General features: G+C 32.4%; 1 protein-coding gene across 18 annotated transcripts in view; it reads left to right on the plus strand.

Moving 5' to 3' along the window:
- Positions 1 to 14,062, plus strand: part of LOC143230309 (histone deacetylase 4-like) — a 150,027-nt gene that overhangs the window by 113,833 nt on the left and 22,132 nt on the right. For 12 of the 18 annotated variants that reach the window (XR_013016381.1, XM_076463595.1, XM_076463597.1 and 9 more), the window contains 6 exons: positions 6,329 to 6,451; positions 8,695 to 8,818; positions 11,025 to 11,211; positions 11,672 to 11,831; positions 12,051 to 12,321; positions 13,048 to 13,185. Coding sequence is in view for 17 of the 18 variants with exons in the window: in XM_076463595.1 (XP_076319710.1) it covers positions 6,329 to 6,451; positions 8,695 to 8,818; positions 11,025 to 11,211; positions 11,672 to 11,831; positions 12,051 to 12,321; positions 13,048 to 13,185 (1,003 nt within the window). In the remaining variant the exon portion in view is untranslated. The remainder of the gene's footprint in view (positions 1 to 6,328; positions 6,452 to 8,694; positions 8,819 to 11,024; positions 11,212 to 11,671; positions 11,832 to 12,050; positions 12,322 to 13,047; positions 13,186 to 14,062) is intronic. The other 6 variants (XM_076463599.1, XM_076463606.1, XM_076463598.1 and 3 more) reach the window with 1 other exon arrangement.

Raw genomic sequence — 14,062 nt, forward strand, 5'->3', positions numbered from 1 at the left:
AATGAGTTCAAAATTGAATTATTTGGACACCAGAACAGAGGACACGTTTGGCGTAAACCAAATACAGCATTCCAGGAAAAGAACATTCATACCAACTGTGAAGCATGGAGGTGGAAGTGTCATGGTTTGGGGCTGCATTGCTGCAGCAGGACCTGGACAGCTCACAATCATAGAATCCACCATGAATTCTACTGTGTATCAGAGAGTGCTTGAGGATCATGCGAGACCATCTGTAAGAATATTAAAGCTGAAGCGGAACTGGACCCTGCAATACGACAATAACCCAAAACATACCAGTAAATCCACCAAAGACTGGCTGAAAACTAAGAAATGGAGAGTCCTGGAATGGCCGAGTCAAAGCCCAGATCTTAATCTTAAATAAAGAAACAAACATGTTTGTTTGTTTTCTTTTGTTTTTGAATTTCACGCAAAGCTGCTCGAGGGCTATCTGCGCTAGCCATCCCTACTTTAGCAGTATAAGACTAGAGGGAAGGCAGCTAGTCATCACCACCCACCGCTAACTCTTGGGCTACGCTTTTACCAACGAATAGTGGGATTGACCTTCACATTATAATGCCCCCACGGCTGAAAGGGCGAGCATGTTTGGTGCGACCGGGATTCGAACCCGCGCCCCTCAGATTACGAGTTGAACGGGAAACAAACATAAACAAATGCAAAATTAAAGAAGCCTTACTTATACAGTAACTCAAGCCCAAAATAAACCAATACAAAGAAACACCTTTATATCTATATTAAAAAATATAATCAAACATCTAATTACGCCCTCTGCATTCCTGCACTCAGTTACACGTGTGTTTTCTTATATAGCAAAGCCACATCGGGCTATCTGCTGAGCCCCCCGAGGAGAATCGAACCCCTGAATTTAGCATTGTAAATCCGTAGACTTACCGCTGTACTTGCGGGGGGGCTCAGTTACACAACCCCCTTCAAACATGTGGTTAGCTATCGGTCAGTTATCTCTTTCTTTCTTTGTGAACCTGACGATAACCAAAAAATGTCGAAACGTTGTTCGCTCCTTTACATAACATTTTCTCAACCCAAACCAGCCGTTTTTACATAAATATTACCTTTTGTTTAATCTATACTTTTATTCCTATTTTCGGAATATTCATAGAGCTTGTTGTAAACATAATAACAGTAAAAATTAACATAAAATTCTGACTTGACTATGACTAGATTTTGAACGGTAAAACCATTATGGCACCCAGTAGTTGAAATCAAATATTCACAAATAATTCAATTCTTTGGTGTGAAGTATCATGTTGTTATACTTTTACTTAATGGTGTAATATATTGCTTTAAATGTCAACAGTTAATAGTTTTCAAAAAGTCCCCGGTGAAGGTGGATTTTGAACTCAAGACTTCTGCTTGAGACAAACCATGAATAACAGGGTCAAGCGTTATTGACAAAAGAAACTCTACCAGGAGAGAGAGAAGCTTTCATATATACGTATAAACTACGCGCCCATCCTCTTCGTTATTTTATTATTATTGCTGCGAGTTTTAGGTCCTCTAACTGTATTCTTCGTTGAGCAAATGAATATTGATTTCTCAGCGTTAACGGTACACTTTTAAGTACGAAATATATTTTATCGTAGTGACTGTTCGTGTAATTTATTTAATCAAATATAGATACCTACGATATACATCTTAAACACCAAGAGTACATTGTTAATGCATTTGGTAAAAAGCTTTATGTAGTGTAAATTTAACTGATCGGACATAGTTTACAACTTCACGTGCACAGTAAATTACGAGATATTCAACATACATCAATTGAAAATATTCAAAGATAACGTAAGTTTGTTATGAAATGGCCATGAAAACGTCCACTAATTGAAATAGTTCATTTGTATGAAAAGTAAGTTTCATATAATCTTATAATCAAACGTCTCATTTGTCAGAGAACTTTATTTTAATATGGAACTAGTTGTTGCGCAAGTTACATTTCCGTTAGGATTGTGGGTACTGCCAGACTTGGAGACGGCTATTGTACATAAGATTTACTAACAGTTGCTATATAAAAATTAGCTCATGGGAATATTTTGCATAGATTTATTCAAAGAACTTGAAAATGCAGTTTTATGTTTTACCACACACATAACATTATGTGAACACTGTTACTCACGTATACAGTGCTTGTGATGTTATACGCAATATAACCCAATCAACAAATACACTTTAAATATTATTGTTCCAATGAATATCATGCTAACTACTGTAGTCCGTTATTACTGGTTTGTGTCCTGGTTTCGCAAAAATGCCTTCCACATTATGGAACCGTATGCACGATATAAAAGTGACAGTGAAATCCCACTATTTCGTCAGATAATAGTAACCCAAGAGGTTCTGCGATAGGTGCTGTTCACTAACTACCTTCCATCTTCCCGTTATCCGAATAGGTGAAATGTATTATTATTATTAGTGATTTTTAATTATTATTATTGTTGTTCACGTTAAGCAAACCATATGCTGAACAGACAAGTCAGAATCCCTTTGGTTCGGGGACATAAACACCTAATCTTGAAACGTGAGCCAATCGGCAGCATCTGCTACCCGAAACGGTTTCTCTTAAATAAATATCGGGATTGATTGTCACTCTTATAACGTAATCACAACTAAAATTGCGATGTGCGTATAGTAGCACCACGTTTCGAACATGAAACTTTCAGATTCCCAGTCCGATACTATCCGCTCACGCCAAGTGAATTGTAAATCAAAGCTGGTTGCACCTCTATAGGATAACGAGTGTATATTAAACACTAAACCTTAACACTGTTTAACCCTTAAACAGCAGAAATGTTGTATATAGCAGCATCAATTATGTTGGCCATCGTTTAAAGGTTAATATACCATTGCATCAGAATAAATGATAGAAATTTATTTTTCCATAAGATATTTATATCACTATTTTATCACATTCTAGATTTTCTTGTTTTGGCATAAAAACGGTACAGTATTGTTTATGCACAGATTTTGTACACCAACAATCTTAATACAAATTTTTCAGTTGGTTAGAGTTTTAACAGGTAGTTATTTCTTAATGTGCATGACTTGATTCCACATCAACGGTATATTTAATTTCTCTGTTTCGAGAAAGGATATAGAGATTTCTATGCCACAATTAATTGTTCTTGTATTTGAATAGCAAGTGAACTGTTATTTATCAGGAAAAAAGAAAGAAATTTAAGTTACTGTATTGCCTTAGGTAGCCATGCAATTCATTTATAATATTACCTACAAAAAAAATATGGGTACTTTGTTATTCTTTGGTTCCCATGATACATATGTATTCTTTTATTTTTGTTTTAAACCAGAGGTTACTGCGCCGCGCCACAGTAGTGTCTTTTTTTTTTTTTTTTTTGACTAGACGAGGCAGACATTTCAATCGAGATCTTAAGATTTGCCGAAAACTGACACTTTAGAGTTTTTTTCTTTGTAAATCTTTGCGCAGGGCTCTTATAAAACTGTTTCATTTCTTTAAAGTGATAAAAATGGACAATTTTAATAATACTAAATCTAATTCAACTCGTTTAATTCCTCCAAGAAGTGCAGAACCTAGAAATTTGTATACATTTTGTTCTTGTTATGGTTCACGAGCCTAATGTGGCCGAGTAGTCAACATGATCGGGCTATAAATGTGGGAGGGAAGTGAGGTTCATCCTTGCCGCAAAGTCATGCTCCGCAAATTTAGGCTATGATTGTGAATTAGGTGTGACAGTCCAATTCAGCTATTCGGTCAGACAACACTTACCCTAAAGTTTGGGTGGGTGCTGTTGACTAGTTGCCTTCCCTTCAGTCTGTCAATTTTAAAGTATAGACAGTTATACGTGGATTGTATAAGTTTGCGCTAAAAGTCTGAAACGGAGGAACCCATTTCCTAGCTTTAACTGTATTTTTGTTTATTTATTAAAAGAAAATCTAGTAAGATGAAATGTTAGTATACTTTGTGAAAATGAAAACAAGCTATCATAAAAACGAAAAGATTACCACGATTGCAAATATGTGAGATCAAGAATATTGGCGGATTTTTAGAATGTTCTACAAAATTTTTTATGTCCTTTCACAAGGCAGTTAAAAATAGTAAACTGCTATATATGTTCCAACAGACACTGTTATCGGAAGTTGTGGAATTATTTCCACCGAACCACTGGCGTGATTTTTTTCATCACGATACTGTATCAGACTGAGAACTTGTTAAATATTTAGCTTTCTGCGCTGTGGCTATATCTTTAAAATAGGATTTTTTTTAGCATGAACTGTAGGGGCAGACATGGGATTTTTGAAAGATGGTTGTTTTTTAGCGCAAAGCTACCAAATGTAAATTAACCTTTAATTTTGGTATTATTATAAGTAAACAAACTTACTACTGATCCACCTGCGGAATTTTTTAAGAAGAGGTACAAGTCCTATACCAAAATCTAAGTTTAACTTTATAATTATGTTTCAAAACGTTACAAGCGTTCCTATCTTTTGCTTTTTAGATTATGAAAAGATAGGAAAACCATAACTAGCTATGTATTAATGGTACCAAAAACTTTGTATATAACCGACTCTCCTTTAGTTGCTTGATTGAGAAATGCTAGCGTTCGCTAGTGATAAGAATATTCAGGATTTGTTTGTTTGTTTTTAAATTTCGCACAAAACTACTCGAGGGCTATCTGTGCTAGCCGTCCCTAATTTAGCAGTGTAAGACTAGAGGGAAGGCAGCTAGTCATCACCACCCACCGCCAACTCTTGGGCTACTCTTTTATCAACGAATAGTGGGATTGACTGTAACATTATAACGCCCCCACGGCTGAAAGGGCGAGCACGTTTGGTGCGACCGGAATTCGAACCCGCGACCCTCAGATTACGAGTCGCACGCCTTAACACGCTTGGCCATGCCGAGCCAGAATATTCAGAGGGTTAGATACTTTCATGCGACACTGGCATTGTAATCGTTTGTTTTGTTTTGAATTTCGCACAAAGCTACACGATGGGTATTTGAGCTAGCCGTCCGTAATTTAGCAGTGTAAGACTAGATGGAAGGCAGCTAGTCATCACCCCCCCCCGCCAACGAATAGTGAGATTGACTGTAACATTATAACGCCCCCACGGCTGAAAGGGCGTGCATGTTTGGTGTGACGGTGATTTGAACTCGCACCCCTCGGATTACGAGTCAAGTGCCTTAACCACTTGGCCATGCCAAGACATTATGAGCGTCCATTTGTATTTAGCATATAGTTCCTGAATGATATATATATATATGCATATATACTATACACACGTTTTTTGTTACTTTCAAAATGAGAAAAAAATGTAATATTATAGTTATGTTCGGGAGACGTTTCTTCACAACACAGTTTAAAAATGAAATTTTTCAAACATGTATTGCTAAAAGTTAGCAAGGAATTTTTGTTAGCCTGTCAGTTTTTGAAGTTGAAGATGTTCATTTTGGCTACACCTTTGAACCAAGTATGATAATTGGGATATCGAACACTATTATTTCACTGACAGATAAAATGCGAGATATCACACACTTTGGTGTCCCTGACAGACGGAAATAATAGAACGTTGTTCATTTTAGCTACACTGATTTACCCAGCAAGGTATCGTAGAATACTGTTACATTGACAGATAACATATACAAAATATCACACACTCTGGCGTAACTGACAGGCAAGACGAAAACAGGATATTGCACGTTTTAGCTGTTGTTATAGTAAAATATTGTTTCTTCCTTTTGCTACTCTAACATTTGAAACCATACACTTTAGCTACAAAATAAAAATATTCGATATTTTGACTTCAATTGTACAAGTAGAGAAATTTATGATTCGTGATTTATTTTGAAACTTGTTTAAAGATGAATACAAATATGCTTCTCTAATGGTGATATTTAACATCTACTAGTTTGTACTAATACTAAACCAAAGTCACATAAAAGGAACAATTAACAAATTGTTGTTTTATGTGGTATATTTGACATGTTACAAAGGAGGATCTCATGAAAATTAGTTTTACCCCTAACAAAAGTCGTAGTTGTGCAGAATATACAAGGTAAATGATGTATATTTGAATTGTTCATCATTTAGGATTATTATTTAAGATTAGACAATTTTAATTATCTAGGAAGATTTGTGAGATACAAGATCACGAAATCCAGATTTTCCGTTGTATCATTTCTTAATTTTGATTAGGTCATTCAATTTAAGTTCATACAAGTACCCCTTACGTATATTTAAGTTTGTTGAACTATAAAAGGTGCATTAGATATTTAAAATAAGCAGATCATATGTGATTGTATGATTGGTATCACTTGCAGGAGCCAGGTCCACCTTATATATTAAGTCAGAACAGTGAGGTAACACTATATTCCTCTCCTTCCATGCCGAACATAACGCTGGGACGTCCACCTGTACCAAGTAGTAGCTCAAGTGTGAGTTTGGTCAGTTATTTATCCGTGTTTCTGTTTATGTCGTCTGTGCCGTAACTGTTTGTTAGATGTTGAAAGAAGTCCCTCATTTTACAAAAATAACTATTTGGTTACTAAACTATTGTGAAGTGACGATTGTATTTTTACTCTAACTCTCCAATCAGAAAAGGATGTAAAAAAACAAAACAAAAAACTCGTAGTTATAGTAAAGAAGGATCTAGAGCCCAGATGTCTTCTTTATTTAAAAAAAGGAGTAAGTGGAGTTGTTGTAAAATTAAAGCAACGCTCTTTTGAACTCATGTATTTTTTAATGAAATTTGTATACAAAAAACCAGCCTTTATTTAATTATTTTATTTTTATCTCACCATTTATCAAAATAAACATATAATGTTTCAAGCTTGAAAAAGTTGTAAAGGTAATATTTCGTGGGTACACTAATAGCTGTTTTATTTATCTTCATATTTAGTTAATCTTACACACAAGTTTCGACCTGAAATAGTTGCTTGAGGAAAATCAATGTATAAAGATATTTTGAGAATTACAAACACACTTAGGATATCTGTAATGATGTACACACAATTAAATACATTAGTCATCATAAATATTTCAAAATTTTATCGTAAGACCAAAATATAAAAGTTGTTGTGGTATATACATTATTTCATACTGGTTGTTTTACACAATTTGTACTTTTATGACCATTCCCCAAATTTTTCTAAACAAGAACTTGTTTTTATAGTTATACAGAAAAATATATATATATGTTCCACTTAAAATTATTTAAACATGTTTTTAAACACAATTTATTATTTCTATTAAATATCTTGTTTTTTATGACCATAAAATAAGATTATTCTAACTTGAACCAATTAACGCTTTCATTCCTTTAATTGTTTCTTTCAAAAAATGTATGACAGTAGCTCAGAATTAATAAAATCTCCAGCACTAACACTAATAACAGTTAAAATACTTAATTTATGGTATTTTTTTTCTTCAATTTGCAATATTTAAAGCAATTTTTTTTCATAATTGTACACTATTCAAGAAGATAATACAAAGATACGAAAAAACTGTAACCTGGTTGAATGCTTCTGAAAAGTCCACCCTTTGAAAGGGTTTGGGTTAATGGGTTTCATATCTTTGTTAAATTGATTTCTTGAATCTACATGTTTTCCTAGCATAGTGAATCCAAGAACACAAGATCTTTTAACATTTAACTTAATTTTAAAGGTAACCTAAACTATATGAAAATATCAACGGTTTAAATCCTGGTGAAAGTTATTAAGAGCTCAATTATTTAAAAAAACCAAAAAAAACTTTTTTTTTTCTTACAATGAAATTGTACCCGTCAAAACAATATTTGACTAAATATATTGTTTTTAAAATACTTCAGTTTCCAACTGAAAAAATTATCTGTGGAAGGTTATTAAACAAAAAAAAATTGTTTTAATTCACACCAAGGGCTAATAAACAAATTCTTACTCTGCCTGTTTGTTAATCCAGCCCTCTGTGGCTCTGGCCTCCTAGAATTTAAATGGTTTAAGTAGCTGAATGCTTGAATGGTGAGGAGTTTTATTCTCGAATTACCTTTATAGTTTGTATTTTGTGAGTTTTTCTTATTTGGGACCCTAAAAAGGACTAATTTGTAATTTTGTAATATATCATTATCTTCAACTTGGCTTATATGAAATATTGTTTTGAAGCTAATAAAGATATTTAATTAGAGGTTTGGTATTAATATTACAGTCTTGAAATTAAGCAAAGCACACATGAGGAAGAGGTGGAAAGATGATGGAACATCTTCATTTATGAGAGCAAGAACAATATATATTTCACAAAATCCACAGCTAGTTGAACAAATTAATTATCTACTGACATTTTAATTGGTTTCAATTTTCATTATATTATGTTCATCTGTTAAACAAAGAAGCCTAATGATGATACACAATAGTTTGTAGTACAACTGTAATAATTCCTATAATATATTTCTTCTAAAAGTCGTTCTAAAAACTTTTAACTTATAGAAAATAAAAGCATGTTGTTCATTCCATTACTTATTTAAAGACAGAAAAAACACTCCTGATTGGTGAAACAAGTGTATTAAAATTGCTACCTCGCTAATACAAATATTTTTAGTTTGTATTTTTACTTCTTAAAATAGAAATTATAGATTATTTTAGTGATTTATGTTTCTTTTAAAGTTATTTAATTTTGTGTTGTAAGATTATCATAAAGAAGAGGTTTTGATCTTTAGGAAGGGAAGGGACTCTCATCTGTGTCAGAAGCTCAAGTTCGAGCCATGGCTGCAGCAAGATTGGGTGTACCTCTAACATCACATATGCTACACTCTTCTCTTCCTTTTTATCCCTCCTTACCAGGTACAGTAGGAATTTGTTTATATCTCAGTAAAAATAAAAATTATAATAAATTTGAATTGTAGAGTTGGGTAACTAGTGGAATTTGATTATCAATTAAGTTACAGGATCAGTAGTTATTTACTTTCGGTTGATGAATTATTCTTACTTGAGACTTTGATAGGTTAAATAATGAGAAATAGAAATAATAATTTATTATTTTTCTTTACTATGACTCTAATCAGTTAAACTAAGCAATAATAAATTAACCAATAATGAGAGTGAAAAATTATAATGCCAATATGTTGATTACTTGGATAGTTAAAATAAGTAGCAATACTAATTTTGATTTAGTGATTATTTTATGTGATACTTGCCATTGCTATTAGGTAATCAATTATACTGATTAATCAATCACCCAGCTCTAAATTTTATATTAATCTGCTTAAATTTAGATATATTCAATGAGTTAGTGAAATTCCAACTTTCACAAACTTTTAGTTGGGAATTAATTTTTTATTCTTTACATTTCTATTATACTAATTAAATATTTGTTTGAATTTAGCATTAGAAAATATTAATGTTTAAGTTTTTAAGACTATGATAATTTTCATTTTATTAGTTTGTTTTTGGTTTTTGAATTTTGCACAAAACTACACGAGGACTATGTGCACTATCCGCCCCTAATTTAGCAGTGTAAGGCTACCACCAACTCTTGGGCTACTCTTTTAGCATTGAATAGTGGGAATGACCATCACATTATAATGCCCTTGTGGCTGAAAGGGCAAGCATGTTTGGTGTGACAGGGATTCAAACTCGCAACCCTCAGATTACGAGTCGAATGCTTTAACCCACCTAGCCATGCCAGAGCCCATTTTATTAGTAATATCAAGTACAGGAATTTCTTTCTGATGAAGTTAGATTTTATTTTTATATGTGGGTGTGGCCTGGTAGTTAGTATGAGAGCTGTAGATCAAAGTTCTTAAGTTTACAATATGATGCTATCAAGCATGCTCCTCAATTTCAGCTGTTGGTGGATTATAAGAGTGATATTTAATCTTGTTATTCAGTTCAAAGCCAGACAAAACTCTGGCTTTGACAACATGTGCTGCTGACTGGTCTGTGTTTCAAAATTAGGAATGATTATATCTGAATTCTTGAGGTCTATGACCTAGAGCTTTAGCCCATAAGTTGCTAATCAAGCTAAAAAACCCAAGTACCAAACATTGTTTTATATTTTATTTAATTTGTATTATGGATTATTTTTATGCCCTGTTACAAATACTCAGTAATCTTACACACATGTACTTCATGTTACTGCTTCATCGTGGTTAGATCCAGTTTGATGACATCACTGTTACAAAATCTAAAACATAAGAAACACAGATGTAATTTTCACACAAACAAAGATCACTGTTGAATCTGCTGTTTACATTGTATGTTACTGCTAAGTTCAGTGATATAATATTAAATGTTTAACTACCTTACCCAATTTTCAGTTTACCCTGCCATTCATTTAAACAATTACAGCTTATTTATCTTTATTTAGAATCATGATTCATAACAGTGTTATACTTAAAAAAAACAACATACAAACAAAATGACCCTCATTAGACTTTATGCATACCTTGTAGAATTTTGATAAAAGTCAACTGTTTCTATTATTATTCTATATATATAGAAGCACTGTAAATAAATTGAAAATTACCAAGGATGTTACCATATCTAAAGATTATCAAGGTGCCCAACATTGGCATACCAAGTGTTTCATGTAGCATCTAATGAAAGTAATTCATTTCAACTAATGTTGCTTACACTTCGTTTAAGCACAAGTTAGAACATTCAAGTTGTATTCTATTGTTATGCTTAAGAGTCATTGCAGAAATGTCTCTCTTGTGAGAAAGATTTTTCAAAAAGCTTGTTAAAGAAACATCAGTCAGTTGTAGACTAGAATAACTGATTTAGATTTCTCCCAGTTTTACCAAAAAATGCATAATTAAAATGTGTGAGGGAAATCTTTACATGGTAATAGTTAATAGATAAACTTACATCAAGTTAAGATAATAATGATACACCAGAATTCACAAACGTTTCAAATAACTGTGTGATACTGTTTTGGTCATTTAATAATAAAAAAATTAATTATTGATGTGTTATTAATTGTTTATAAAAATGAATTATCTTTAACTATCAAGAACATTAATTAGTAATGTGTTCATTCCAATTTCAGTGATTGATGGAGAATTCACTCCTCCAACAAGTCCTAGCTGTATTCAGCAGCATAGAAAAACCTTAGAACAAGCCAGAAGCTCAGGACATGTTCCTCAGATTTGTGGCACTCCCTCCATCATTCCTGGGATGTATATGCCCAGCAATGTGATCACAGATGCTCAAGTGGCACAAGCATGCTTACACAGGTATATAATTTCTGTGGACTGTTTCAGTTTAAAAGCTACTAAGCAGACTTTATCAGATACTGTATAAAAAATTTCATCAACTTTTTTTATTTAAAATAATGTTAATCATCAATTTAAAGGAGGTACATAGATCAATTTCATGAACCATTTAAATGGTTAAATATTACATATTATGCCAAAACTGGTTTACAACATTCTTTTTGTATTAAGTACTTAAGCTAAGTTTGTGATGATCAGATGTCAGTTATTATTGTGGTTAGTAACCTATATAATCACCAAAGTCTATTTGTTAATCAGATAATTTTGTTTTTAATACTAGATACTAATTATTAATTGGTTTATATGCTATGTTTTGGCCATCAACTCGCTACCATCTTTAGGGAAGTATTTATACTCAGTTATATTTTATGATTTTATATGATCTTGTGGTGTTCTATTAGATGTTATGGTGTTCATTTAGGAACATACACAGACCTCTTGGCAGGACACAGTCAGCTCCACTTCCTTTGGGACACCCTATATTGCAACCCAAAGGAATCATCTTATCTCCTCAGCAGAATGAGCAATTTTTAAGAAAACATCATTTGTATGATCAGCAGCTACATAATGTATTAAAGCAAGTAAGAAAATATTTGGCATTCATTTTATGTGAAATTTTTTATAATTATTGATTATGGGGAATGTTTGAATCTTAATAGTACAGTCTGTATAGATTATATAAATATTAGATGTGACCTTCATGTAGTGAGACTTCTTTCAGTGATAAATACTCAGTTAAGATGTATGACTTATTCATTTCAAACATTGAAGATATGACTTCATTCCTTGCTGTTTAATAGCATATTCGTCAAACAGTGCTAACCAGAGCAAGCAGCAAGAATCAAGTGGAAAATGTTGAGGAGGAAACAGAAGCTGCTGTTGCTCAAGAAATGAAAGATGCTCCTCTATCTTCAACCAAAGCTCCAACACCAGACATTATTGACCTCACTGAACGTAGAACTAAAGAAGATGAAGGAAACAGTGAGCTAGCAAAGCAACAATGTGATCGTGAAGAATTTCTTCAACAACAGCGGGATATTATGGCAAAGTCATCACTTCAGATAAGTGAAGGTAAATTTTTTCATTATTACATATTCAGGCTATTTTTTATAAACTTATCAATCTCTCAATTTTATGATTTAAATATGGTAATAAACAAGTAATATATATTAGACTTTTCCTTACTGTTTTAGAAATGTTGGCAAGCTCCTGGACATCTTACTTGCAGTTTCTACATTCTCCCATTTTTAACGAGTTGTAGAATTTCCAGTCTTAAGTTTTTACTGATTTTTAGGCATTTATACTGTGTAAACAGCTCTTTTTGTACTCGAGTTACAGTAATAGAAGAGTAAATACTATTGCTTATTTCTCTAATATTTGTTATGTGGTTCCCACATTATGCATAAAACACACTTTAAAAACAGAAAAAATAATGTATTTTAACATTTATATAACTTGTAAATTTTTACTCACAGCACAATAAGTTATAGAAGCCTAAAATAGGCTTTGTTTTCTAGTGCTATGTAAAGTTGTCAAGTTATACAATTGACTGGATTATTTGGTTGTCTTTGTTTACTAACTGATGAAACTGTAAAGGTTAAAAAGCTAATGTTCACTAAACTTAACTAAAAGTACACAATACTACTTTTAACATGTAGAGAAATGCATTTTGATATGCATTAAACATCTGTCTAAAAATATGAAAACACCTGGTTAGAGAGTAGTAGTTTTATATTACAATGCTTAGTATTTATTACACATTTCAAGAGTTAGTTTAATTTCTTTTAATTCTTCAAGGTTCTGCTTTTACTCCACACCATCATGTGGTCAGACCTTTGTCACGTGCCCTGTCTAGTCCTTTGGTTACATTAAGTCCCATTGGAAATTCTCAAGAAAGTACAATTCCAGTTGCAGTACACCATAATTTCACCACAGGTTAGTTTTGTTTTGTTTTTAATTTTCATCTTTCACTTTTATTTTTATAGAGTAGTAGTTTGGTTTTCCTTTTAAATTTAAACTTTTTATTTAAAATGTATTGTCTTGAACTAATATTTGGATTATAATTCTTTAATAACATTTCTATGATATACTTTGAATTTTCAGTTGTTTCTGTTAACTATTTAAAGAGCAAACCCATCCCTCAGTAACTTTAATTCATGTATAGAGATGCATGTATTTATCAGTACAGCTATATGTTTGCAAAAAAACAAAAACAAACAGGTATTATATGATTGGTGGCATACAAATGATACATCTAAAGTATAACTTACTTCTGGTTTCAAACAAGTAACAGAGTTACTATGAGAATTATGAGAAAAGCATTTTGAAAATAATATGTTGTTTGATCCTATTTAATGGGCTTAATGATCAAGTCCTCTCCCCTTTTTTTTTATCAACTCTGATAAAATCTTGATCAACAGATTTTTGACAAAACATGATAAGGTGGTCATTGAATTTCTCTTTTGAAAGATAACACTAAGCAATTTTTTTTCTCAAAAACATAGTTCATTTCCTTTTTTTAGGTAAAAGTTTAACTATAATATTCAATGTGAATACATGTTATATGAAATCAAGTATTTTTTTCTACTTTTTCATTAATTATGTCATTATACAGTCTCCGTGTGGTAGTTAATTTTTCCCCATTTTCTATCATGAAGGGGAGCTTATACAATTTTCTTGCTTGCATTAGGACACTGAAGGAACTTATTTTTACCTACCACCTACTCTCAGCTCAAAAGACTCAGGTGGCCCCAGCACTTCTGATCTTAACACAGAAAATATACCGGAGGTCAAATTCTCAACTCATAGAGGT

This window comes from Tachypleus tridentatus, chromosome 10, assembly GCF_004210375.1.
Source record: "Tachypleus tridentatus isolate NWPU-2018 chromosome 10, ASM421037v1, whole genome shotgun sequence".
NCBI lineage: Eukaryota > Metazoa > Arthropoda > Merostomata > Xiphosura > Limulidae > Tachypleus > Tachypleus tridentatus.